General features: G+C 55.9%; 3 protein-coding genes and 1 long non-coding RNA gene across 9 annotated transcripts in view; 2 read left to right on the top strand and 2 right to left on the bottom strand.

Annotated features, from left to right (window-relative positions):
* The window catches only part of CRB3 (crumbs cell polarity complex component 3), a 3,033-nt gene extending 2,022 nt beyond the window's left edge, over nt 1-1,011 (bottom strand). For 2 of the 3 annotated variants that reach the window (XR_005786547.1, XM_040461824.1), the window contains exons 1-2: nt 887-1,011; nt 476-651 (exon numbers count right to left, since the gene is read on the bottom strand). Coding sequence is in view for 2 of the 3 variants with exons in the window: in XM_040461824.1 (XP_040317758.1) it covers nt 476-557 (82 nt within the window). In the remaining variant the exon portion in view is untranslated. Of the gene's footprint in view, nt 1-475; nt 652-878 lie in introns of all 3 variants that reach the window. The other variant, XM_040461825.1, reaches the window with a different exon arrangement.
* The window catches only part of LOC121021462 (uncharacterized), a 27,031-nt gene extending 13,225 nt beyond the window's left edge, over nt 1-13,806 (bottom strand). The window contains exons 1-2 of the long non-coding RNA XR_005786548.1: nt 13,712-13,806; nt 13,622-13,629 (exon numbers count right to left, since the gene is read on the bottom strand). This is a non-coding gene — a long non-coding RNA (uncharacterized LOC121021462). The remainder of the gene's footprint in view (nt 1-13,621; nt 13,630-13,711) is intronic.
* On the top strand, nt 1,178-15,224 carry SLC25A23 (solute carrier family 25 member 23). Of its 4 annotated transcripts, none has more exons than XM_040461821.1 (11): nt 3,179-3,495; nt 4,618-4,744; nt 5,339-5,426; nt 5,721-5,832; nt 6,881-7,039; nt 7,130-7,282; nt 7,451-7,558; nt 8,558-8,725; nt 12,253-12,403; nt 13,385-13,565; nt 13,788-13,903. In XM_040461821.1, exons 1-11 carry the CDS (start codon nt 3,340-3,342, stop codon nt 13,807-13,809), a joined length of 1,425 nt encoding a protein of 474 aa, XP_040317755.1. In that variant the 5' UTR covers nt 3,179-3,339; the 3' UTR covers nt 13,810-13,903. The 4 variants fall into 4 exon arrangements, with proteins under 4 accessions (XP_040317756.1, XP_040317755.1, XP_040317754.1 ...); XM_040461820.1 differs by having other exon boundaries at nt 3,182-3,495; nt 13,887-15,224; XM_040461819.1 differs by having other exon boundaries at nt 3,182-3,495; nt 13,818-15,224.
* Nucleotides 15,225-18,616: 3,392 nt separating this feature from the next.
* SLC25A41 (solute carrier family 25 member 41) lies at nt 18,617-25,433 on the top strand. Its single transcript, XM_040461823.1, has 7 exons — nt 18,617-19,741; nt 19,981-20,136; nt 20,604-20,756; nt 20,933-21,040; nt 23,800-23,967; nt 24,062-24,209; nt 24,982-25,433. Exons 1-7 carry the CDS (start codon nt 19,541-19,543, stop codon nt 25,152-25,154), a joined length of 1,107 nt encoding a protein of 368 aa, XP_040317757.1. The 5' UTR covers nt 18,617-19,540; the 3' UTR covers nt 25,155-25,433.
* The last annotated feature ends 1,504 nt before the right edge of the window (nt 25,434-26,937 follow it).

Here is a 26,937-nt window from a genome sequence, read left to right as displayed (position 1 = left end):
CCCCCCCCCCCACCCCCCCACCTCTCCGGCCCTCCCTGGCCCTTAAGGATCTGGGTGGATCTGCGTTTCCCTGGAGTGTCTGACTCACACCTCCCCCCAGGCTCTCGAAACTGAAATAGAAGGACTGAATGGCTGAGTCCACACCTCTGGCCAGCCTGGTGAACCCGGGATCAGAGCTCCAGGCAGGCCTCCTCCTGGCTCCCAGTCTGCCCAACACACCTCAGCCATACTGAGACTCAGGTATAGAGGCTCCTGTCCCCCAGATCACAATTCCCCCTTCCTCAGGGACTCAGGAATTCTACACCGACGGCGACAGCCCAAGGAAACCCCTAGCACTGATCGCCCCAAGGAAACCCCTAGCACTGATCGCCTCTCAAGGTATCCCACGCCCGCTCCCCAGTTCCTGACCTCTCCGGGTCCCAGGTAACCCGCGCTTCTAAGCCCCGCCCCGTGCGCGCCCCGGGCCGGTACCTACTTTGCCCCCAGGCCCGGCCCCAGCGGGCGGGCAGCAGCTGCAGGCCGAGCGCCAGAAGCAGCCCCAGGCCGGGGCTCGCCATGGGCCGGGCGACGGGCTGGTGGCACCGGGAACCGGGCGTCTCCTGCGCGCTGCTTCTACCGCATCTCGGGCCGGGGGTACCTGCGACCCGGCACCTGGGGCGGGAGAAAGAGAAAGGCCGGGGGTGGGGTGGGGGAGGGGGCTGGGCTCGGGCGCAGGCCCAGGGGAGGGGTGACCCGCCCAGGGCACCCCGGAGTCCTGCCCCGCCCCCGCCGCCAGAGGTCAGAGATTAAAGATTAACTCGGAGCGGCGCGTTCCCGGCCCGGGGAAAGGGAAGAGGAAAGTTGGGGGAAGGGGCGGCAGGCCAAGGCGAGCGTCCTACCTCCCTACCTGGCCCAGGCGTCTTCGACCTTGCTCCGGTGCCCGGTCCGAGTACCTGGCTCGAACCCTCGGTGCGTCGGTCGGTAGCTCGGTCGGACTCCTCCAGCTCCTCCCGTTCACGTGACCCGGAAAGTTTAGTCACTCACCTGGGAGAGGAGCGCACTTCCGGCTCGTGCACCTGAGCCCAGATGGGAGGGCGGAGCCAAACGGGGGTGGGGCCGCGCCAGGGACGCACCTGTAACGGGAACCCAATTCTACAACAGCGAGGAGTAAGTAGGGGCGGAAGCGCGCTAGGGTAAGAGGGACCTCCCACCTATGTTGCGGGCACACCTGTGGGAGACGTGTGCGTTGAGCCACACCTCTGGAGTGTAGACGAACGGAAGCATACCTGTGTGGGAAACGGCTGTGTAGAACACGCCTGCGTTGTAACACCTGACCGCGGCCGTCTGGGTTAGGGTACGTTTGTTTTGGAAAAGCATCTGCATGGCTCCCCGATGAAATGAACAACGCTTGTGTGAAAAATCCCTGCGTAGAAATGAATCGGAAAGAGCCGCACGAGACACGTCCGCGTTTAAGTGAACCTTATAGGACCCAGTGACACGGAAACGTGCCCATATGGGTGTATACTTAACTGCAACATGCCTTTGGGGGCAGGCGGGTGGAGGGGAGCTGTATGATGCATTCTTGAGTGGATTTCTGTTGGGAAACATACCTGTGACATGAAGGGTATAGGCTGTATGGGGAGTATCTGCATAGAATTGAGATCAAGTGAGAAAAAGACCTGAGAACATCTGCATGAGACAAGTCATATTAAAGCAGATGGCGGGGCGGGGCGGGGGGGGGGGGGGGCGCGGCGGGACAAAGGCTTCTGTGTATTGAGGCCCACCTGCTAGGGATGTTTTCCGTGAGAAAACACCTGTTGGGGGCATTTCTGTGGGGAAACATCTGTATTCCCCATGTTGAAGGGCACCTGCAAGGACCACCTAGGAAGAAAATATCTGTGAGGGGACCTTCAAGAAGAGGCTCCTTTGTCTGGGACGCACCTATTTGAGCACTGGCTGGGCAGGACTAAATGGGTCCTCATGGCTGTATTTTGGGATAAAGGACGATGATGATAAGACCACCACCTCCTGGGAACTCTAGGGTGAAGAGTAGCGGCTAAGGGGAAATTAATCACTTTTAGAGTAGAGAGCGATGGGTAAGAATTCCAGGTCTAGTTAAATCCCTGCTTTGCCCTGTAGTGGGCATGTGGACTGGGGAGAGCAGTTTAACCTCTGTTTCCTCATCTGTGAAGTGGGAAAGTCAGTCCCACCCACCTACCTTATAGAGTTTTGGCGAGGACGACGCGAGAGGTGAGTAAAAAGGCCTTGGGTTTGTGCAACGCCGTGAGTCAATGTTAGCTATTATTATTTTTCGCCAATGTGTTTCTGGCCGCCCCTCCCCCTAATGGTGACTCGAGAAACTGCGCCCAAAAGTAGTGGGAGGGACTTTCGGCAGGTGCAGCGAGCGCGACAGGCTGACGCCGCGCCTCCAGCGTTCGGCTTCCCGGTCTCCATCGGCACTCGAGCCTGGGATACTGAGAGGCCCAGGTTGGTCTGGAGAGAGCAGTCAGCCAAGCGACCGGATCCTGCCGCGGCCCCTTTAAGACGGCCAGGCCAGCCAGAAGTCGCGGGGGCCCAAGACTGCACCAGGTCCGCGCGGAAGCCCCGCCCAGGTGGGGCGGGCGGGCGCAGCTCCAGCAGTTCTGGCCAATAGGAAACCGACTCTGCAGCCGCGCCGCCAGTTGATCTTCCGTTTCCCAGTCTAAGTGGGACATAGAAAGGAGGCTCGCGGGAGGGATGTAAAGCTTGCGGGAGAAAGCACGGCCTCTCGATTTTCTGTTTCTGCGGCCGAGTGGGGGATGTGAAATGAGCGGGCGGGCAGATGGAGGGCTGGATGGCCTCGGGTTGGTTCTTGAGCACGTCTGGGTTGAAAACGAGTACTTTGGCGCCTAAAGAGGATTAGTAGGGGAGGGAGGTCAAGTGGAAAGGGATTACGAAACCAAATCCCTGATATCTCTCTACCTCGCCCCTTGGGGCAGAGGGTAAACTGAGGCACGCAAGGCAGAACTCTGAAAGCAGAATTGAGACCATTGATCTCTCCAGCCCCTCTCCCCAGAATGAACCCTGGCGCTTCCTAGGCTGTGCAATATCAGAGCATCCCCGACACACCGCCCCACACCCGCAGCTCCGCCTCCGGCCCCCTCCCCCCCATGCGGGTCGGGGGAGGAGACGCCAATTCCGGCGCGGGCGGCGACGGTTAGCAGTCACCGGCTCCTGCAAGTGCCAGAGCCAGGCGGGCAGCGCGGAGGCTGCGGTGGCCGTGGCCGCGGAGCTGGCCCTGCGGGGCCCCGGGGGGGAGGGGGAGCCGCGAAGCCCCCGCTGAGGCCGCCGCTGCCGGGCCTCCCCTCCCCCCCGGGCGCCATGCGGGGGGGCCCGGGCGATGCGGAGCGGCGACAGCGCTGGGGTCGCCTCTTCGAGGAGCTGGATAGGAACAAGGACGGCCGCGTGGACGTGCACGAGTTGCGCCAGGGACTGGCTCGGCTGGGCGGGGGCGACCCGAACCGCGACACCCAACAGGTATCCCCGCGGGACCCCAGCCTGGCGCGCGGCGCTCGGGCCCGGCCGGCGCCCGGTAACCCGAGCCCCTGAATGGAGCGCCGCCGCTGCCTGGGAGTGCCTGTGGCTGCACTCCAGGGCCGGTGCCCAGCCTGAGCGTCTCTGCCCCACTACCCCTGCCCACCGTGTCTGGGCCTAACGGGTTCGCCCCAGACCGAGCCAAGGAGGCCCCAGGCCTGCAGTTCGGCTGCCAGCACCCGGTCCCCACCCCCGTCGCCGGGGCTTCGCGGGTGGGGGATGGCTGCCAGCGAATGGAGCCCGTCCGCTTTCCTGCCCACTGCCTTGGACACACCCTCCTCTGAACTCTCCACCCGTCCCAAGACCTACCCTGCTCCCGCCTCAGGAGACACACCCTTCCCATCCGCCCTCCCCTCCTCTGGGCACCCACTGCCCCCCACCCCACCCCCAGCAAGCCGCCCAGCCTCTCAATGTTTACATTTCCCGACCTGCCCATTCCAATAAGCCTGGCTTAATGCCCCAGGCTATCCCAGCCGGGGATCCTGCCCGCCAACACCCTTAGCTGGGGGTGTAGGAAAGCAGGAACCTGCCCCCAGACCTATGCAGGTGTCCCTGACACCTGTAGCCCCAGCTGCCACTGGAGTGTCTCCACAGCATCTTGAGGCCTCCAGTACAAGCCTCCGCTTCCCAGGCGGGAGGACAGAGGCCCGGTGGGCTCTCAGCTTGGATCTACCCCACATTGCCCAGAGCTGTCTCTAACGGGAGCTCCCGGAACAGCCATATGGACAGGTTTTTGGGTTGTTCTTGTTTTTTTAAGAGACAGCTGGGAGGACAGGCTTTCAGAGACAAGAGCCCAAGGTTACCTACCACTTCCCAGCTCTGTAACCTTGAAAAAGTTACTCGACCTTGGAGAGCCTCAGTTTGTTTGCCAGGGAAACCGGACAACTGCTTTCCACCCCGCCGCTCAACTGTGGCTTGGGCATGTTGCTGAGAAGTGAGCCGGCGCCTTCCCCTGCTTTAGGTTCGGGGGGGGGGGGGGGGCTGTTTTCCGGGCCATGAGCTTGCCGTGCCCCCTGCAGATGGGGAGCGGCCATCTGGAGCTCCCTCATCCCTCCCCCCTGCCAGGGCAGTTCCCCTGAGGGTGACACTGACCCACACGGTGGGCTGGACCTGGAGGAGTTTAGCCGCTACCTGCAGGAGCGAGAACAACGCCTGCTGCTTCTGTTCCACAGCCTGGACCGGAATCAGGATGGTAAGGCCCAGGGATGGGCTGCAGGGGCCCTGGAGACACCAACGGGGCTAGAACTGGCAGTGCTAGGAGGAGGGGGGAGGGCCACTTCTCCCTGATGACTCACGGGCTATTTTGGGAGCTCTCCTCACCCCCCAGCTAGGTGGTTGGGCCCATGGGCCCATCCTACCTTCTCTCCCTTCTGGGATGCGACCCCTGTTAGTACCCTTATGTTTCTAAAGGACAAAGATGCCCCACATTGCTTCTGGATTCCCTAGGAGGCGTAGGCACCCCCCATCCTTCTGGATCCCTAATATTGCCTCTCAATCTCCTATGGCATAAGGACCCTCATAGTTGTCCTGGATTCATTCTTTCATTCATTCATGGAACAGAGGAACCCACCCCCCAACATTTCTCAGTTCTACCTCTCTGATCCCAATGGGTCAGTGACACCCCACCCCACCCCACCCTGCTGCAAATCTCACCCTGGGTTCCTGGATCCTCTGGTCTTGCTAGACCATCCCATTCTGAGCTGTACTGCACCTGGGCTCCAGGGTTTCCCCGCCCCCCGCCCCCCCCCCCCACACACACCCTTTTCTACCTCTGGCCCCCTCCCAGGTCATATTGATGTGTCTGAGATCCAGCAAAGTTTCCGAGCTCTGGGTATTTCCATCTCTCTGGAGCAAGCAGAGAAAATTCTGCACAGGTGAGTAGCTGGGGTTCCAGAATCACAGGTAACTCAGGTCCCCGGGACCCCTCGGCCCCCTTGAACCTCTAGGCCCCAGGCCCAATCCCAGGGCAGGTGGAGCTGAGAGGTGGGCTCGGGAGTCAGGCAAATCCTGGGCCACTCTCTTCACTTCTCTGAGCCTCAGTTTTCCCCTTCGCAAAATGGCCCGCTCTCGGTGCACAGGGAGTCAGTCTACCCCCAAACCAACCGAACCCCATCCGACCCCCTCCAGCCCCAGCATTGATTCTGTCCCACCTTGCCCCACATCCCCAGCATGGACCGTGACGGCACAATGACCATCGACTGGCAGGAGTGGCGCGACCACTTCCTGTTGCATTCGCTGGAGAATGTGGAGGATGTAGTCTATTTCTGGAAACATTCGACGGTGAGGTGGGGGCAGCTTTCCCAGCTTGGTGGCCGGGCCTTACTCTGGTTTCCCCAGGGCATGGAGGGGCTGGGTCAGGAGCCTTGAGAAGGAGGAGCTGCTGGGAACGGTCAAGGGATGAGAAACTCCAGTCCTCTCTTCCTCCGATCAGTGCTCAGGGGACTAGGGACCCACTGCGGGGAGGTCTGGAGCCCTTCAGACCTGACTTTGGGGCAATGGGGGCAGACTGTGGGAGGTGGGAGCACAGGGAAGGAAGCGCTCACCAGGTGGGTCACCCAGTCCCCAGCTTCCACCCACAGCTCTCCTTCTACCGGTTTCTGTTTGCCTCAGTAAATGGTTCTATTGCCGAAGGGACTCACAAGAAAGCCACCTTCTTTGGAGGGTTCATTGCGATCCACTGGAAGGTGGGAGAGGAAGCGCTCTAGATTGCCAGCTTCTAGTTGGGAATCTCTGAGTGATGCTTCCAGTAGGATCTGATGGCATCTGGAGGGGAATCCACACGTGAGATCTGGGGAGATCCTCTTGGGAGATCCAGAGATTCCCACCCTGGGGATCCATGAGGGGGCTTGGTTGGGATGTCTATAAGTGGATTCTAGGGGAGGGGTGATCCCTGGGGGACAGATTCTCTGTGGGATCTCTTGAGGCCCTGGGAGGGATCCACTAGTCTCCTTATGTGGCAGGTCCCTGATGGGATCTCATGTGGCCCTGGAGGGATCTTGTGGAATCCTTATGTGGGAGATCCTTGGGTGGGATCCCTCAAAGGGGTCTGATTGGCTCTGGGAGGAATCTTTATGTGTAGATGCTTGAGTAGATTCCTTTGCTGGGATCTGGTGGAGGTGCCCAGGAGAGGTGTTAGGATCCTGTGTGGGATCAGGCTGGATGTTTTGGTAGGATCTGGTAGGGGTCCAAGAGGGATCGCCTGGGCTCTCCAAGTGCGATGCACTGGCAGGCTCTCTGGGTGTCCTGGGATTCGTGAGGGAGTTACCGTTTAGGGCTGAGTCGCATCTCCCTGCCCCCTGGCGTGACAGCCCAGTCCCTGCGTCCTTAGGTCTTGGACATCGGCGAGTGCCTGACTGTTCCTGATGAGTTTTCAGAGCAGGAGAAGCTGAGCGGCATGTGGTGGAAGCAGCTGGTGGCGGGTGCGGTGGCAGGCGCTGTGTCGCGGACGGGCACAGCCCCTCTGGACCGCCTCAAGGTCTTCATGCAGGTGAGGGGCCCTGGAAAGAGCCCCCCTCCCCCGTCCCAGGCCTGGGGCCCCCAGAAGGGGACCGCAAAGCCACCTTGTCTCCCCACGTAGGTCCACGCCTCCAAGACCAACAAGCTGAACATCCTGGGGGGCCTAAAGAACATGATCCGAGAGGGGGGCATGCGCTCCCTGTGGCGTGGGAATGGGATTAACGTGCTTAAGATCGCGCCAGAGTCGGCTATCAAGTTCATGGCCTATGAGCAGGTGGGGGCAGGCGTGAGAGACCTCAGCCAGACGCGAGGGCTAGTGGGATTGGCCTGGGGGTGGGGGTGGGGAGGGGTGTCCGCAGGACCCCGGGAGTGGGCATCGGCTCCCCTGTGTGGTGCCCACAGCAGGAGGACCTGAGATCCTGCCCACCTCTCCCACCTCCAGATCAAGCAGGCCATTCGAGGGCAGCAGGAGTCACTGCACGTGCAAGAGCGCTTTGTGGCCGGCTCCCTCGCTGGCGCCACAGCCCAAACCATCATTTACCCCATGGAGGTGAGAAGGAGGGACCATGGGAGAGGCCCCGTGGCAGGGTGGGAGGCTCGCAATAACCATGTCACTCTGCGGTGTGGTAGACGTTTTGGAAGTATAGCTTTGCCTCTCCCGGATTCGGACTGTAGCTCATTAGAGAAATGTTGTTTCATGGGTAGTCTGTGCGGGCATCGGCAACTGAGATGTGTCTCTTGGGGATGGTGGCGTTGGTCATAACCGTTTAGGCAGCAGCCGTGGGTTCCAGCCGCTCACAGTCACGCCTCTTCTAAGGATACTGATTTCCAGGATGTTTGTTCCCAGGGGAATCATTTCTAGATGAAACTGTTTTCAGAGAAATCGTTTCAGGTTTCAGGTTGTGCAGTGTATCAGGATTGCAGTGTATCATGGAAAACTCAAATCACATAAATGAAGTCTGAGGTAAGCAGTTCAGGGCAGGTATGGTGAGTTCAAAGTGTTAGAGACCCAAGTTCCTTCCCTCTATCTTCTTCCAGCACTTCAGAATGTAGCACCCACCTCATGGGCCAAAGTGACTGCTTGTGCTCCAGTCATCACATCCATATTGCAGTCAAGAAGGAAGAATAGACAAAGGAAAGAACACCTCCCTGCCTTTAAGGATACTTTCTGAGAGTCACACATACCTGTTTTCCTGCTGTTTCGTTAGCTAGGACTTAGTCACATGGCCATACATCTAGGGAAAATGAGAAATGTAGTCTGTATTTCTAGTGGCTCTGTGCTTGCTGAAAATTATAGCTTCTATTATTAAGGGGGAAAGGGAACAAGATATTGGGAGACAGAAGTGGCCATCATATGTAACTCTGAGAGGTGTCAACATTTTTAGGTATAGGGATTTGGGGATGACGGAAGATTCTAGAGTAAGTGGTTTGTTAAATTCCAGTATTGCCAGGGTACATCCTTCCAGAAGTAGCTATTTCTACTTGTCTTCGTTCCTGGATGTGGTGTGTCTGGAGGCAGTTTTTCCAGGGATAACCGGGTTCTCTCCAGGTGCTGAAGACGCGGCTGACCTTGCGCCGGACGGGCCAGTACAAGGGGCTGCTGGACTGTGCATGGCAGATCCTGGAGCGAGAGGGGCCCCGAGCCTTCTACCGAGGCTACCTGCCCAACGTGCTGGGCATCATCCCCTACGCAGGCATCGACCTGGCCGTCTATGAGGTCTGTGGGTAGCCCGCCCCTCCCTCCTTTTTTCTCCCCTCTGAGATTTGCCCACGGGACACCGTCTTCCCATGGGCCAACTCAGTCGACCTCCAAAACTAGGGAGAAGCGCCATGGGCCCTGGGGAACCCCTTCAGCCAGCGGACTCCCGACTCTTGCATTTACCACTGTGAGAATTCTCATCACTTCCCTTCACAGTTCAGCCTTCCTGGGTCTCGGGACATGGGAAGTTCAGGGACCACGGTAGCTCACAGACTCACGGGAGCAGGTGAAGATGAGCTTGAAAGATGCCCACCTCCCCAAAGCACGTATCGGACCCCGCCGATGCCTTCTTCAGGGCCTGCCCGTTTCGGCATCGGCTGTCATCGTAAAAACTACACATCTCAGCACCTTTTTCAAGAGAGGCAGGAACAGGGAGTTTTTGGTTTTTGCTTTTTCTCTTCCAGAGACCTTGTTCATTGCTTTTTACCTTCTTCTGGTGGGATCACCAGGTTCCTCAGTAGCACAGCCCCAGTTGTCCCCAGGCATCCCCCCGAAGTCTTTGTATTTGGGACAAGGCCAGCCTCACAGGCAGGTGACCAGGGCGGTTGCCAAGGGCCCCATGTTCAGAGGGCCCTGCCCTTGGTTTAATGCTCTGCTGTTGCTGTCTTGAAATTCCTAATCAGCTTTGGACAAGGGACCTCACATATTTTTAATATGCTTTGGACCTTGCGAATTATGTGGTTGGTCCTGACCTACAACACTCCACACCTGCCATCCATACCTGATGTCCCCAGCACCCAGCATCTATGCAGCCAAATGAGACAAGGCCATCAGTCATTCGCTCACCTGTTTGTTGATTCATTCATCCATTCATTTATTCACTGGTTCACTCAGCAACTACTTACTAAACATCCAAAAGCACTGGGCATTGTGCTGATTGATGCAGATACAGCATTAAATAACACCATCTTTGCTTTCCTGGGGCACCCACTCCAGCGAACAAGGAAGTCAGCCAACCAGCGCACAAGTAGTTTCAGATCCCGCTAAGTTCTCAGAAGATGATAAAACAGGATGTGTAATTGAAAGTAACAGTGGGCAGGGGGTGGAGGGGTCTAGGCTTGCCTCTGAGAGGTGATGTGGGAGGGAGTGTGAACAAGGCAGAGAGTGTAGGTCCAGAGGCAGGCCTGTGGGAGGAATGGAAGTCTTGAGTGGCTTGAAGGAACCAGAGATTCAGCAAGAGCTCAATGACATGGCTGGTTTTTCCTAAGTGCAAGACAAAGCCATTGAGGGCTGTGTGCAGAAATGAGACCTAACTTTATTTGATCCATTCTTCACCAGAAAAAGGGGGCTGGGAGGTCTAAGGAGTTTGAGAAGCGTTGTGCCCTCTTGGAGTTTCAAACTCTTTATTAGTCCTTTAAAGGCTCTGACAAGTCTACAGAGCAGTGATTTCACTGTTTGGGGTTTTTTTTTTGTTTGTTTGTTTTGTTTTGTTCTTTAGCCCAGTGCGGGCCATGCCTATGCAGTCATCAGAACTTCTTTTCAACAGAACAGCTCTTGAAACACTCATTAAACACCAAGTTGGCAAATGCTGCTCCAGAATTGCAAAGGCAATAATGGTGAACAGTTGCTGCCAATGTGCTCACGCCATGCTCCGGCCAGACATCACTAATCTATCTATCACAGCCCCGTGGCCAGACATCACGAATCTATCTATCACAGCCCGGAGGCCCTCTCAACACACTTCCGGGCAGCCATTCCCAAGGGGTTAGAATTGACATAGGAAATGAAACTGAGGAGCCATCCCAGTCCCAGAGTATGAAAGAAGGTTCTCGCAGAGGCTCCAATAAGGGATTGGCTGCCCCTAAAGACAGAGCACCCCACTCTGGACTCAGGTGTGCCTCTGAATGTTGATTCCCACCTGTCTCTTGTGGCTCTGGGTAAGCAGCTTCCCTGGATCCTCAGTTTTGCATCGATTAAATGGAGACGACAGTGGTATTTGTCTTAGTTTGAGGTCTTGCAGAAGCAGGGATGTGACAGCAAGTAGTTTGGCGGGAAGGTAAGGCGACCAAAACAAGGAGCATTAGCTCCCTAGGGCCGCCTAACCTCAAACTGGGAGGCAACAGACATTTATCGTCACAGCTCTGGAGGTCGGAGTCTAACCTCGACTCAGCAGGGCCATGCTCCCTCTGAAAGCTTAGAGGGAAATCCTTCGTTGCTTCTTCCAGCTTCCGGTGGTGGCCGGCAGTCCTTGCCGCTTCTCTGCTTGTAGACCCATCCATCCGATCTCGGCCTCTGTCACCGTGTGGCTGTCTTCCCCCCGGCTACGCGTCTCCATCTCTGTGTCTCCTCTTCTTATAAGGCCATCAGTCATTTTGACTATGGGGCCACCCTACTCCAGGATGGCCTCACCCCAACCCATCACACCTGCAAAGACTCTCTTTGCAAACAAGGTCACAATCTGAGATCCTGGGGGTTAGGACTCCAACATATCTTTTGGGAGGACATAATTGGGCCTGTTAGCAAGCAAGCTATCATGGTGGGCAGGTGGAGCTCAATCCTGGCGGGGGGCTCTGCAGGCACCTGCATAGAACACGCCCCAGCAGAGACGCAAGGGAGTTGGGGTATTGATACACCCAGTCAGTTGTCTGAAGCTCGCTTCTGGGGGTGCTGGTTCCCCAGCACTTCCCGCCTATTCCTGGGTGCTCAGCACAGCCTTGCCCGGGTCCGGTGAGAGTCCTCGGGCAGAACCGTGGATACTGGCAGCTGGGAGTCAACAGATTTGGGTCGAAATGGTAAGGGATAAGAACGGGGTGTCCACCTTGGCGAGGGTGTTAGTTTTCTATGGCTGCTGAATCAAATGACCACAGACTTAGTGGTTTAAAACAGTGCACGTTTATGACCGTGCTTTTTTTTTTTTAATTAAAAAACATGTTTTAAGTTTACTTATTTATTTTGAGAGAGACAGAGAGAGAACACAAGCAGGGGAGAGGGACAGAGGATCCAAAGCAGGCTATGAGTTGTCAGCACAGAGCCCGACGCGGGGCTCGAACTCACAAACCGTGAGATCGTGACCTGAGCCGAAGTCGGACGCTCCACCGACTGGGCCACCCAGATGCCCCTGCTCTCTCATAAGGAGTCTCATGATGATACTGGACCTACCTGGATATTCTAGCATCGTGCCCCCTTAACTTAATCACATCTGCAAAGTCGCTCCTGCCACGGGAGGTACCATATTCCCAGGTTCCAGGGACAAGGGCATGGACAGTAGGGGCAGGGGCCATCCTTCCACATACCATAGAAGGTGAGGACTGAGTGGCAGGGTGCAGGTACAGTGCTGTGGGGCACCTAGGAGGCACCGCTAGGCTAGTACCCGCTGCCGTCGGCGGGGGGGGGGGGGGGGGGGCGGAGGCCGCCCCCCCCCGGGGGGGCCGCGGCCCCGGCGGGGGGGGGGGCGGGCCCCCCCCCCGCTGCGGAAGCCAGCCAGCAGGGGGTCTGCGGTGTTGCCAGTTCCAATCCAATCCCGCTCCCTTCTCTGCCCCTGCCAGACATTGAAGAACCGATGGCTTCAGCAGTACAGCCACGACTCGGCCGACCCAGGCATCCTCGTGCTCCTGGCCTGTGGCACCGTCTCCAGCACCTGCGGCCAGATAGCCAGTTACCCCCTGGCCCTGGTCCGGACCCGCATGCAGGCCCAAGGTGAGGCCTGGGCGGGAGGATAGGGCGGGGTGAGCCTCACACCTTGGGCCCCTCCCCCTCATCCCCAGCTCCTGCGGTCCCCGGGTGGGCGGAGGGATCTTCCTGGACTTGGATGGCCTTCACTAAAGTCCCTACCTTTCTCTGGGCCTTAGTGTACCCATCTGTGACACTGGAACAGGGGCCCTTCAGCCGAAGGAGGAGAGCAGGTGCAGCGGTTCCTGGAAGAGTGCCCTAGCAATCTTAGCGGGGAGGGCTGCTCGATTGAGCTCCAATTTGCAAGGCTGGATTACGGGCAGGGGGGAAGCTCAGGTCAAGGAGGGGTGGGGCCAGGCTAGTTATGGGTGTTTTGTTTTCCTCTGTAGTTTTCTTTCAGGAGTTTCTCCCCCCAACACACACACACACACACACACACACACACACACACTCCTGGATCTGTTTGGGGAGTTTCCTTGGGAATTTTAGCTTTTGTATTTTGTGATTTTTCTCTGGGGGTGTATCAGTGCATAAGCCTGGGTTCTCACCCTCTGAGAGCTCCCAGGCTGGAAGGGAAGCAAGATGCTGAATAAATCGTTTCACACTTCAGTATGGACTTAGGGTTGAGCAAAGGGGAAGGGAAAGAGCCACACTTAGACTGGGGTACCCAGGAGGGCTCCCCTAAAGAGCCTGCTTTGGAATGGAGGCTGGAAGGCAGAGTGAGAGTCAGCTGGGAGAAGAGGCAAGGAGATGAGTTCCAGGAAGGGGAAAACGCCTGTGCCCTCCCCCACCACACACACACATACCCCTTCTCTGTTTCTAATCGTCCCCCAACTCGGGCCCTCGAGATCCGGGTGGAAAGGTGAACAGCCATCTCTAGAGTGGTAGGTCCCACTGCTAATCTAACCCCCTCCCTCCTGCTGCAGCGGCCAAAAGCCCAGTCCTGGGAGTAGGAGGGGGCAGTGAGAGGGGCCCTTTGGCCTTACCTGGCCTCCCCACCCCTCCCAGCCTCCATCGAGGGCGCCCCCCAGCTCTCCATGCTGGGTCTGTTCCGTCACATCCTGTCCCAAGATGGCGTGTGGGGCCTCTACCGGGGCATTGCCCCCAACTTCATGAAGGTTATCCCGGCTGTGAGCATCTCCTATGTGGTCTACGAGAACATGAAGCAGGCCCTGGGGGTCACGTCCAGGTGAGGGACCCAGAGCCTGCCCCACCCCAATCATGGGGCCCCCCCCCCCCACACACACACACACCTCAGCCACTGGAGACTGGTGGCCCAGCCAATGGACCCCAGGGCCCCCGCACCAAATCACAGGATCCCTACACCTAATCCACTGGGTCCTGGGCCTCCATGTCTTAACCAGGGGATCCCCTACAACCCAACTAATGGATCCTGGTGACCCAACCACAGGACCACATCCCGCCATATCTAAACACCCAGACCCCAGCTCCCTCAGGCCCCAGATCCAGCACCGGGTCCTAGATCCCCAAACCCGCTGGCGGATCCCAGATCCCCATGCTTCCAGCCCTGGATCTCCAAGCTCAGCCACTGGATTCTGGATATCAAGAAGCCCCAGCCACTGGATCCCAGATCCCCTCACCCCAGCTACTGGATTCCCGAATTCCTTTGCCGTGACACTGAGTCCCGGATCCCTCCGCTTTGACTACTGGATTCCATACATTTCAACCACTACACCCTCAACCCCCAACCACCGGATCTCGGATTCCCAAGCCCTGACCGGCTGGATCCTGGCTTCTAAATCCACAATGTGAGAGCCCAACGGCAGAGCGCGTGGGTCCCAGCGACTGCAGCTGTTGGGCCCCAACCCCTTCACCACAGGCACTGGATGCTGAAACCTCACCCATAGGAAGGAGACCCGACCCTTCCAAGCACTGGATCCCAGCCCCTTAACCCCTGGATTCTGACCGGAATCCTCCCAAGGCACTGGATCCTGAGTGCTCAGACTCTGAGCCTAGATAGATCCCAATAGGCCAATCACAGCATCCTGGACCCCACACGCCGCCGTCCCAGACACACCACAGAGCCCAGGGCCCTCCCCACTCCCCGTGACACAAAGCCCATGGTCTAAGGAGCCTGCGGGAAGCCCGGGTCCTGGCCTCCTTCTTGGGACTTGTCCAAAGTCCTGAGCCATCTAAAAGCTGGCAGCACAGGAAGGAGAGGTCCCTCCCACACCCTAGACAGAGGCTGGACACCCCCACCACCTACCCAGCATGGCTATGCCTCTGGCCCCTGGGGAAACTGCTACCCCGAAATGCTCTGCAATGTCCTCCGTCCCCTTCCCACCTTTAGGCTAACGATAACCCCCAGTCACTCTTCCTTGGGGGCTGGCAAGGGGGCAGTCTGAGGCTGGGGACACATTAAGGGGACCCCCCCCCAAACCCACCCTAGCACTGCCAGCCTCTCCCCAGGCTTCAGGGTTGGGAGCCAGGAGGAAGTCTACCCGGACTAGCCTTCCCTGGAGCCCAGCATCTGCTTTTGCAAAACGAACAGGCCAAATCCCCAAACTCAGTCTACGTCTATTTTTCTACCAGAGAGGAGCAGACATTCCTTCCCCCTCAAATAACCCAAGCCCCCCCCCCCAGCACCCCCCACTACCCTGTACATTCTGCACTTTATAGTTGGATTCTGAGCTTAGCATAACTGGGGACCCCCTCCCTTCATTCCTCCCAAGTCTTTGGGGAACCCCATTAGAGGACTGCAAAAGAGGAGCTGTGTTGTTTCAGGGGGCTGGAGGACCCCCCCCCCCCCACCCCACCCCACCAAAACCGTGTCTCACCTCCCCCCCTGTGTGTGTTTTTTCCAAGAAAAAAAAAAAAGGAACAATTTTTTAAGCTTTTTCGTGGGGTTTTTTGCTAAAAGGGGGGGGGGGGGAACCGCCTCCAACTACCCAGCAGGGGAGGGACATGGGCCGTCCTCCGTCGCACGCAGTTCCGGGAGACCAGGAAGTGACTCCCTCTTTAAGCCTCAGTTTCCATAGCTGTAAAGTGGGGGCAGTGAGAAATCCACATTCATGAGCACTTTGGATTTTTCCAGTACTCTAATTACACAAGGGTATTTGTCTGCCCAGGGCTGTAAATTACCACCAACTGGGGCCTTAAAATGGCAAATGCTTTAGATTGAAATATTTTTTTTATTGTGGTAAAATACACGTAAAATTTACCATCTTAACCATTTTTTTAAATATGTGTTTGTTCTGAGAGAAAGAGAGAGAGAGAGAATCCCAAGCTGGCTCAGTGCTGTCAGTGGAGAACTGGACGCACGGCTCGAACTCACAAACCCCAAGATCATGACCTGAGCCGAAATCGAGTCAGAGGCTCAACTGAGTTGGTGCCCCTCATCCTAACCAGTTTGAAGTATACAGCTCAGTCAAGCACATTACATGGTTGTGCAGCCACCCCCACAACCCATCTCCAGAACTTTCCATCTCCCCAGACTGAGACCCCGTCCCCATGAAGCACTGACTCCCCACCCCTGGCTCCCACCATCCCCTCTCTGTTTCTGTGGACAGGGCTCCTCTAGGGACCTCCTGTGAGGGAGGTCATGAAGTCCTTTTGTGACTGGCTTTTCTCACTGAGCACAACGTCCTCAGGGTCCATCCACGATGTGACAGGTGCCGGGATGTCCTTCCTTTTTAAGGCTGGACACTATTTCGTTGTATGGATGGACCACATCCTGTTTACCCTTCATCCAACGAGAGACACTGGGTTGCTTCCATTTTGGGCTATATCGTGAATAAGAAACAACAGGAATTTATTGTCTGCCCCGTTCTGAAGTCTAGAAGTCTGAAATCAGAGGGTCAGGAGGGCCATGATCCCTCTGAAGAGACTTTAGGGGAGGATCCTTCTTGCCTCTTCCAGCTTTTGTCAGTCGCTGGCACTGTTCCTCAGCCTGTAGACTCAGTCCAATTTCTGCCTGTCTTTAAGTGACCAAACATGGGGCACCTGGGTGGCTCAATCGGTTAAGAGTCCAACTTCGGCTCGGATCGTGAGTTCGAGCCCCGCGTCAGGCTCTGTGCTGACAGCTCACGGCCTGGAGCCTGACTGGGATTCTGTGTCTCCCTCTCTCTCTGGCCCTCCCCCACTTGCACTCTGTCCCTGTCTCTCAAAAATAAACATTAAAAAAAATTTTTAATTACCAACCTTTTTCCTATGTGGACCATGATAGTCACCCTCCAAGATGTTCCCAGGGTGCCTGGGTGGCTCAGTCATTTAAGCATCCAACTTCAGCTCAGGTCATGATCTCGCAGTCCATGAGTTCGAGCCCCACGTCGGGCTCTGTGCTGACAGCCCGGAGCCTGGAGCCTGCTTCGGATTCTGTGTCTCCCTCTCTCTCTGCCCCTCCCCCGCTCACGCTCTGTCTTTGTCTCTCAAAAATGAATATACGTTAAAAAAAAAAAAGGAAAAACAAAAAACAAGCAAACCAAAAAAACCAAGATGTTCCCCAAGGATCTCTTCCTCCTAGAACTCACATTCTTGGGTAGTACCCTCTCTCACTGAACCAAGGAGAGTCTGTATGACCAAGAGGATCCAACAGCAGTGATAGTATGTTACTACCAAGAAGAGATTATAAAAGGCACTGCAGATAACCATCTTCTCTGTGTTTTAAGCTGCTACAGTTGGGGTACTTTGTCATGCAGCTGTAGCTAACCGATACACGTACACATACATAGACATGATTTTCCACACACTCAACTAAGAAATGAAACCTGGCTATGTTGTACTTTTACTTCCTTTAAATTATGTCCTGAGGATCAATGCCCAGAAGCAGGATCGCTGGGCCAAAGGCTAGGACTGTTTCAGGATCATGCCACCAGAAAACTCGTATGCGATAGACGCAGCCACCAACAAAGAATGAGCATTACTAGTTTTACTTCAGTCACACCAGCATCGAGTATTACCACTTTGATTTGATTGAATCGGGTCCGTTAACGTCTGTTTTCTTGTTCATGTTCTTGCATCCCATTACGCTGGTTGGGACTTAGGAGGCCCTGCTGATATGCAGTGTGACACCAGAAAGACTGCTTTTTCTCTTTCTATGTCTCCCCAAAATAAGAGGTGCTTCAACTAACATCTTTAGAGGGAAAAGAACTTACATTTATTGAGCAAGTGTGCTAAGCTCTTGGATGTGTTATCTTCTTCACCTATTCACCATCTACTTGCCGGACCCTTACTTGGTGCCAGACCCAGTTTTGGACATGGGACACGGAAGTGAGTGAAACAGACAACCACCATTGCTCTCGTAGACCCCACATTCCAGTGGGGAGCGACAAACAATGATAACACACGTGAGTGAATATGTAGCCATGTGGGAAACAAAGGTGCTACAGATACCAACAAAGGAGGGAAGGGGGATATGAAATCCTACAGGGCAGAGTTTAAATTTTAAATAGGGTGGTCAGAGGCAGCATCAGGGAGAAGGAGATGTTTGCATAAGGATTTAAAGACAGCGAGGGAGGCAGCATGGCGATGTCTAGGAAAACAGCATTCTAGGCAGAGAAGAGAGCCAGTGCAAGGGCCCTGGGGCAGCACCATGCCTGGCGTGTTGGAGGAAGAGGAAGGAGGCCCGTGGGGCTGAAGCAGAGTGGGCAAGGGGGAAAGAGGGAGGGAGGGAGGGAGGGCAGAGGGGGCAGGACAGGTTGTGCAGGGTGTGGTGGGCCTCAGGGAGGACTTGGGCTTCTACCTGGGGTGGTGGGAGCCCTGGAGGGCTGTGGGCAGAGGGCAGGACGGGACTCAGGTGCTCACTGGTGTCCTCTGGTGGCCACTGTGGGGAGGACAGACTGGAGGGTGAGAGTGGGAGGGATCAGAGTGGCCATGACGGCACCTGTCCGGGGGACCCATCATGGGGCTGGACCAGTGTGGAGGCCCGAGACGTGGTTAGAAGCATCCAGATTCTGGGTGTATGTTAAAGGTTAAGCCAGGATTTGCTGACAGCGTGCGCATGAGCGAGAGGGAGGAATCACGGATGACATCAAGATTTTTGAACCAAGGGGCGCCTGGGTGGCGCAGTCGGTTAAGCGTCCGACTTCAGCTCAGGTCACGATCTCGCGGTCCGTGAGTTCGAGCCCCGCGTCGGGCTCTGGGCTGATGGCTCGGAGCCTGGAGCCTGTTTCCGATTCTGTGTCTCCCTCTCTCTCTGCCCCTCCCCCGTTCATGCTCTGTCTCTCTCTGTCCCCAAAATAAATAAACGTTGAAAAAAAATTTAAAAAAAAAAAGATTTTTGAACCAAACCACTTGGAGGATGGGTGTTCTCCCCCTGAAGACTCCTTAGACCCCATTGACTCCATGCAGTAGGGCTTGGCATTACTTCCGATTTACAAATGCAGAAACTGAAACTCGAGAGAAGTAAAGCGAGTATCCCAAGGTCACACACAGCAAGAGTTGTCCTAGATGGGATTCAAACCCGGGCTGCCTCCAACCCTACGGCCTGTCTTATTTTGGGGACCAACTGTGTCTCTCCCTCCCAGAACTCCAGAACCTTCCCATTCTCCCTCACTCCTGTCTCCCATTGCCATGACAACGAAACCCAGTGTGTTAGTTTCCTACGGCTGCTCTAACAAATGACCACAAACTTGGTGGCTTCAAGCAACACAAGTTTATTGTTCTAGAGGTCAGAGGTCTGACATGAATCTCACGGGGCCAAAGTCAAGCTCCTTCTGGAGACTCCAGGGGAGAATCTGCTTCCTGGCCTTTTCCAGCTTCGAGGAGGGTCTGCCCGCACTCGGCGCTGGCGGATGCCTCCCCCACCTGCAACGCCAGCAAAGCTGGGTCGAGTCTTTCTTACACTGGATCCTTTGAACACCGAATGCTGTACTTCCCTCTTCACTGTTTAAGGACTCAGGAGGTCAGACTGGACCCATGCAGTCGATCCAGAATAATCTCTCCGTCTCATCAGCTGGTTGGTTAGCGACCCTAATTCCTCCGGCAAATTTACTTTCCCCTTTGCCGTGTAACATGACAAGTTCATGGGTTTAGAGGGATTTGGATGTGGGCATTTTGTGGGGGACACGCTCATTCTACCCACCATATCCAGTGAGGTCACAAGGGCCTCTGTGACCTCATCATGCTCTGGTACCCAAATTGACAAGGTGGCTCTCCCACATGGTTGCTGGGTTTTGAATCTGGGCGTCCTAACCCTCCAGCTGCATGGGAGCCCGACCCGAGGGGGCTCAGAAGCCTTGCTTGAGGGTCCAGGTCCTGTTTAAGAGGGTCAAGGCCTTACTCACCAAAGCCCCACCTCCAAGCCCACCCCCGCCCCCATCCCGGAACCCGGGCTGTACACACGTGTATGGGTATGTGTTTGGGCACGTCCGTGAAAATGACCTGGAGCATCTCCCATCACAGCAGGTGAGTTTGGGAACTGTAGGTCTACCAGCACCACCCGCCCCCCCAGCCTGGCCGCTGGGCTAGAAGGCCATGCTGCCTGCCCCCTCTGCATGACCCACTCCCCTCCGAGCGGACCTGCAGCCCCACCTTGAAGCAGTGGGGACCGGGGTGGGCCTTTCACCTGGAGGGCTTTCTGGAGATTCGAGGAAAGAGCTCCGACCTGGCTCATAGTGTGGGTGGGAGCTGGGTCTGCCCTGCAGGTGCTGGACACAGGAGAGCAGCTGATGGTCCCCGTGGATGTCCTCGAAGTGGATAGCGAGGGGGGCCTCTGGAAGTTTCTGCTCTCAGGAGCCATGGCAGGCGCGGTATCCCGCACTGGCACGGCCCCTCTGGACCGAGCCAAGGTGTATATGCAGGTGAGCGTAGAGTGCGGCGCGGGAGCCCTCGGGGTGGGGTTGGACGGAGGTGGAGAGGAGAGAGCCAGAGGGAGAGAGATGATGGAGGTCAGGTTGGGGGTGAGGGTGGGGCCGGGACGAGGGTTGGAGTCAGGAGAAGGCTGAATGGAGAGAAGAGCGAGGGTAGAACGGGAGCCAATGTGGAGGCGGCACGAACTGGGGTTGGAGGAACTGACAGAGCAGTGCCATGGACAGGTGGAACTGGGGGTAAGGGAATTGGGGATAGGGTCTTCGGATGGCCTTGAAGGCAAACTGGGCCTGGCGAGGAGAGGAAGATGAGGAGATGGGCCTCCGGGTGTGTGTGCTGCGTCACAGAACTGTGGGGCTGGCCAGGGACAGAGTGGGGTTGAGCTCCAAGCTGGGATGGAGGGGGAGATCAGGGCGGGGGGGGGTGCTCCTCACAGGGCCGGGGGCCTCCCTCCCCGCAGGTCTACTCCTCCAAGGCTAACTTCATGAACCTGCTGGGGGGGCTCCGAAGCATGGTCCAGGAGGGGGGCTTCTGCTCCTTGTGGCGGGGCAATGGCATCAACGTCCTCAAGATTGCCCCCGAGTATGCCATCAAGTTCTCTGTCTTTGAACAGGTGGGCGGGGACGGCCTGCTTTCTCCAGCCCCACCCTTCGACCCACACCTGTCTGACACCCCTCACGAGCCCAGATCCCTACCCAAGACACACCTGCACCCTCTGGCCCCAGACCCAGGGTGGGTTCCAGCTAGGAAGATGGTGAGCGGTTCTCTCCTGCTCCTCTCCTCCCCCAGTGTAAGAATTACTTCTGCGGCGTGCACGGGTCCCCACCCATTCAGGAACGGCTCCTTGCCGGCTCCCTAGCTGTGGCCACCTCCCAGACGCTCATCAACCCCATGGAGGTAAGAGCATACCTCGTGGAAGAAGAAACAAGGTGAAAACCAGCTGCCAGTGGTACTACTTTTCCTCCTTCTTATCTCCCTCTTCCCCTCCTCCTCCTCCTCCTCTCCTTCCTAGGAGGTGTGTGGCAAACCTTTATTCCAGATGCTCCCCACGTCTATTTACTGGATGGGTCCCCTCCTTTTCTCTTCAATGACCCAAGATGCCACCTATGTAATTTACTAAACTGTATGTGTTTGGGTGTAATTTTGGCTTTCGTCTCCTTGCTCAGGAGGGTCTGTCCACACACTCATGTCTTTTTTTCTTTCTTTGGGTGGGTGGGTGGGTGGGGGGTGACAATTAAGATTTTATTTTTGTACAGCAGTTTTAGATTTACAGAAAAATTGAGCAGGAAGTACAGAGTTCCCTTATACCTCTCTCCGCATGTACAAAGTTTCTGCTATTAACATCGCGCCCGGGGTGGTACATTTGTTGCAATCGATGAGCTGATATAGATACATTATTACTAAAGCCCGTAGTTGCCATTAGGTTTGCTCCTTGTGTTGTATGTTCTACGAGTTTGTACAAATGTATAATGACATGTATCTGCCACTACAGGGTCATACAGAGTCGTTCCACTGCCCGAAAGATCCTCTGTGTTCCACTGACTCACCCCTTCCTGCTTCCCTCCTGAATCCCTGGAAACCACCAATCATTTTACTGTTGATATAGTTTTGCCTCCATTTCTTTCTTTTATTAACTTATCTTAAGTGATCTCTACACCCAACGTGGGTCTTAAACTCACGACCCTGAGCTCAAGAGTTGCGTGCTCCCCCCAACTGAGCCAGCCAGGCACCCCTGTAGCTTTACCTACTGCCTTTAATTTTTGAGGCTTGATCTTATGGTTTCTCACCACCGTCCCATCCTTTCTCTTGTTTGTCAGGTCATTCCCGTTGGGTCTCCCATATAAACTTTAGGAGTAACTTGTCTAGTTCAGAAAACAAAGTCACCTATTGGTATTTTTTAGCAATGGAAAACATTTCCATTTGTTCACGGCTCCTTTTATGTGCTTTAACGGTCTTTAAAAAAAATTTTTTTTTTCCATATAATTCTTGCCCTTGACTAGTTAAATTTCCTCCAGGATATTTGTGTGCTGTTGCTACCTAACAAACTGCCACAGACTCAGTGGCCTCAAATGATCCAGATTTATTATGTTTCTCTGGGGGTCATACCTGGGCACTGGCTATTCGGGTCTTTTTTTTTTTTTTTTTTAATGTTTTTATTTTTATTTTTGAGACACACACAGCACAAGTGGGGGAGGGGCAGAGACAGAGCCACCCAGGTGCCCAGCTAGTCGGGTTTTCTGTTCAGGGTCCCATCAGGCTGAAATCAAGGTGCTGGTTGGGCAACAATGAACCCATGAGAGGCCTGGGTCTTCGGACAAGATTCCTGGTCATTGGCAGGACTCCGTTTTTTCTTTCCTTTCCTTTCCTTTTCTTTCTTTCTTTCCTTCTTTTTTTTCTAGAGAGAGAGCTCACAAGTGCACAAGTGGGGGAGGGGCAGAGAGAGAGAGAGACCTAGAATCTGAAGCAGGCTCCAGGCTCCGAGCTCTCAGCACAGAGCCTGACATGGGGCTCGAACTCATGAACTGTGAGATTGTAAACTGAACCAAAGTCAGAAGCTTAACCAACTGAGGTACCAGCACCCCGGCAGGATTCAGTTTCTTATGGTTGTAGGACTGAGGTCCTCAGCTCCTAGAGGCCACCCACTGTTCCCTGCCATGTGGTCCGCTCCACAACAGCCTGCTTGTTTAAGACGAACTGAAGAGTGTCTGGGATGCTCCCAAATCTCTCTGATTTCTTCTGTCTCTGGCAGCAGACTCCTTTAAAAGGCTCACCTGGGGCGCCTGGGTGGCTCAGTCGGTTAAGCGTCCAACTTCGGCTCAGGTCATGATCTCACAGTCCGTAAGTTCGAGCCCCGCGTCAGGCTCTGTGCTGACAGCTCAGAGCCTGGTGCCCATTTCAGATTCTGTGTCTCCCTCTCTCTCTGCCCCTCCCCTGTTCATGCTCTGTCTCTCTCTGTCTCAAAAGTAAATAAACATTAAAAAAATTTAATAAAATAAAATAAAATAAAAGGCTCACCTGATTTGGTCAGGCCCACCCAGCACAATTTGTGCCGTTTCACTTAAAGCCAACTGCTTAAGGACCTCCATCACATCTGCAAAATCCATTCACTTTCACCATGTCATGTAACTTGTCAAGGGGAGTGATACCCAATCCTATTTACAAGTCTAGCACATTATCAAGGTCGGGGGTGGGGGGGTGGGGGGGCATACACATCAGGGGGTGGGAACCGCTTGAGGACCACCTTAGAATCCTGCCTACTGCACTTGGTGTGCAATTGTGGAGTGGCCAATATTTTGACGTCGGGGCATTTCATACAAATCCCCATGTCTGGCTTCTCTTGGAAAACTGGCAAATCTGGCCACCTGGGCTCTGCATTCCCATGGCATTATGTCTGGCTGCCGCTAGGGGTAAGCGGCCACAGCCTCCACTCGGTCCACATCGCTTCCGTTAGCCGCCCGACCTCTGTCAGCACTTGAGCTTCTGAACCCTGGCTCAAGATGACACACGGGCCAAAGGGTCGGATGGCTCTGGGTTTGAAACTCAGCTCTGTGCACTTCTGAGCTTCAACTTCTTCAGCTGTAGGATGGAGACAACAGCTGCTGCTGAGGGTCAATGGGCACATTCAGGTAAGCCACCTCCCTCCTCCCGCTCCCCAGGTGCTGAAGACGCGGCTGACCCTGCGCCGGACCGGCCAGTACAAGGGGCTGCTGGACTGTGCGTGGCAGATCCTGGAGCGGGAGGGCACCCGTGCCCTATACCGCGGCTATCTGCCCAACATGCTTGGGATCATCCCCTATGCCTGCACCGACCTGGCCGTCTACGAGGTGTGGGTCCCCCCCCACCCCGGGGCGGGGAGGGCCAGGAGTGGTATGAACCCAGGCCCATCGTGAACGTCCTCCTGACTCCTTTCTTTCGCAGACACTCAGGTGTTTCTGGCTGAAGTCAGGCAGGGACATGGAGAATCCTAGTGGCCTGGTCAGTCTGTCATCTGTGACGCTGTCCACGACCTGTGGCCAGATGGCCAGTTACCCGCTGACTCTGGTGCGCACCAGGATGCAGGCCCAAGGTCAGACTAGCGCCACTAGCCACTGGACATGCCCCTCCCCTCGGCCTTGACTCTGAACTTTCTCATCCCCTGAAACTGACTCCCAAACTCTCCACATCTGATCCTGGCCAACTTTGCTGACCTCTGAACCCACCAAGACTCACCCCCAAATCTGATCCCAGCCCTGAAATTAACCTACAAACCACTAAAACGGACATTTTAGTTCACTTAGTTCAACTGACCCCCACAAATGTCCCCAAACATGACCCAGGCCCCCATACTGGCCTCCAGTCATAGTTTCCCCCAAAATGTCCCCCAACTTCTTCAAAACAGACCCAGCTCTTATTGGCTCCAAAAGTCAAAATTCCTGAAGTTCCTAAATTTGCTAAATCTGACTCTTAGATGTCCCAATGTCATAGGAAGATGTCATAACCACTGCCCCCACTAACCTGGATACTCCCCAAATGTGGCTTCCCCAAATGGACTCTCAGCCCCTGAACCAATCCACAAACATCCAAACAGGTCCTCAGTTCACTACCCTAATCTTAAAAATATCCCCAAACTACCCCTTAGCACGCTTGCCAAGTCTCTGGGAGATCTCAGAAGCTCCCTCCCAAATAAGCCTGAATGTTTTTTAGGATGCTCCTAAAAACAAGTCCTTAAAACTGCCTGAGTTGATCTTCTCACTCTCCCCAAAGTGACCAATTTCCTCTAAAAGCCTTCCAGACTCTTTCCCAACATTCTAGCCCCCCAGGAGACTGGATCAACGCTAAGCTTTCCCCTGTTTCCACAGACACCGTGAAGGGATCAAACCCCACCATGTGTGGAATCTTCCGGCGGATCCTGGCCCAGCAGGGTTGGCCTGGGCTGTACCGAGGCATGACTCCCACCTTACTGAAGGTGTTGCCAGCAGGTGGCATCAGCTATGTGGTGTATGAGGCCATGAAGAAAACCCTGGGCATATAGACACCGTCTAGTCGACACACCCTGGGCAGAAATGGACAGGAGGGTCCAGTGCCCCTGGCCCAAAGAGCCCTCCAGGCTGAGGCCCGAGGGGGGGGTGGGGCAGTTTTGTCAGGAGAAGCAGTCTGGGGGCCTGGGTCAGAAGATTCTTGGGGACCCCTCCCCAGGGTGCAGGTTGGGACTAGTCTGGACTCCAATTTGGCCCGTTATGGCTTGTCCTGGCTTCAGGGTGACATGGTGGACAAGGAGACTATCTGAAATAAAGAGACGGTTTCTGCTGGATGGGTCTGGGATACCTGGGTCCAAGAGAGGAGCTGGGTGTCTGGAATCTCTGGGTCTAGGAGGGGACTAGGAATCCTTGGTACCAGGAGATGAGTTGGGGACCTGGAATACCCTAGGTCTAAGAGGGAGCTGGTCACTTCAGATATCTAGGTCCAAAAGTGGAAGCCAGGTACCTAGGATCCCGGGGGCCCGGAGTGGGGGCTGGATATCTTGGACCCCTTGCACCTGAATAGGAATTGTAAAGCTACCTGATACCTGGGTTCAGGAGAGAAATTGAGTACCTAGGACGGGAGCTTGTAGCTGAGATCCCAGACCTTATGTGAAGCGGGTGTGGGGTGTGGCATTAGGGTCCTAGGAGAGAACCAACGGCTCTAGACCCTTGCATTCTGGAGGGGAACTGGTTTCATTCAATCCTGGAAGAGAAGTGGGGGCTCTAGAATCCTGGGTGTTGAAGTGAAGGGATACAGGGGATCCCTGGGTTCCCTCCTACTCTCGGGCCACCCCACCCCCGGAAGCACCGATCTCCAAGACCTCGAGCAGGCCATGTGTTCGGCCTACCCAGTCAGGCTCCAGGGGCGCTAACTCAGACGTCAGGCCCGAATTCTCGCAGCCGGTCGGCACTGCCCACGTCGACTGCCATTCACTCCCGCTACCGCCAATCGCCTCTCGTCGTCTGGGTGGCCGGCTCCGCCCCAATGCAGCTGCGCTTCCACTGGCTCCCACCAAAACCGGGCACCTTTACTGCCTTCACTGCCATTTGTCTGCAGCGGTGTCTGTCACCTTGCACCGCCCCCACCACCCAGCCATTGGCTTAGAAATCAAGGCTAGAAAAGGATTCTGGTTAACGGGGAAAGCAATCCAGTCCAAACCTAAGCTCGTCACCCAGAACTCGTCAGGAATTGGGTTAAATCGACTGCCAATCTTGACAAGAACCGCCTCCCGCGTGTACTCATTGGCTTGCGTGCACGATTATCTCACCTGGCGCCCGCCCAGCCTGTTGAAAGGGGCCTTTCGTCAGTCCCCTCCTTCCCGTCCACTTGACTCTCTGGAGCCGTCAATCCGGCTCTGAAGTCGCCCCGTAGTTCTGGAACTCCCGCTTCATTGGGCCTCCTGCCCTTTCGGGTCTCCTCGATTTGCCCGCCCAGGACCGGCAGCCGGCAGCCCACTGCCTACGAGAGCTGTCGGTCACGCGGCGCCTCCCGCCCACTGCCTCTCGCGGCACTCCGATTGGCCGCTCGCCTCCGGAGCCCGCGATTGGTGTCCCAGGAGCGGCGGCCGCCTCCCATTGGCCTGGCTGCGCCGTCCGTCACGCCGGCGGCGGGAGGGGGCGTCCCTCTCCCCCCTCGTCGTCTTCCCAGCCGCTGGGTTCCCAGAGTGCTCCGCGGCCGTGTGGAGCGAGGCCTTGTTCCCGCGTTGAGCCGCCGCCGCCGCCGCCTCCTCCTCAGCTTCAGCCTCCGCGCCAGGCCCGGCCCCGCCGCGCCATGTCGGACTACAGCACAGGAGG

Source organism: Herpailurus yagouaroundi, unplaced genomic scaffold (genome assembly GCF_014898765.1).
Source record: "Herpailurus yagouaroundi ecotype Mexico unplaced genomic scaffold, PumYag 295, whole genome shotgun sequence".
NCBI classification, from domain to species: domain Eukaryota; kingdom Metazoa; phylum Chordata; class Mammalia; order Carnivora; family Felidae; genus Herpailurus; species Herpailurus yagouaroundi.
Note: the sequence above shows the minus strand (reverse complement) of the source record. Positions and strands in the feature narration are given on the sequence as shown.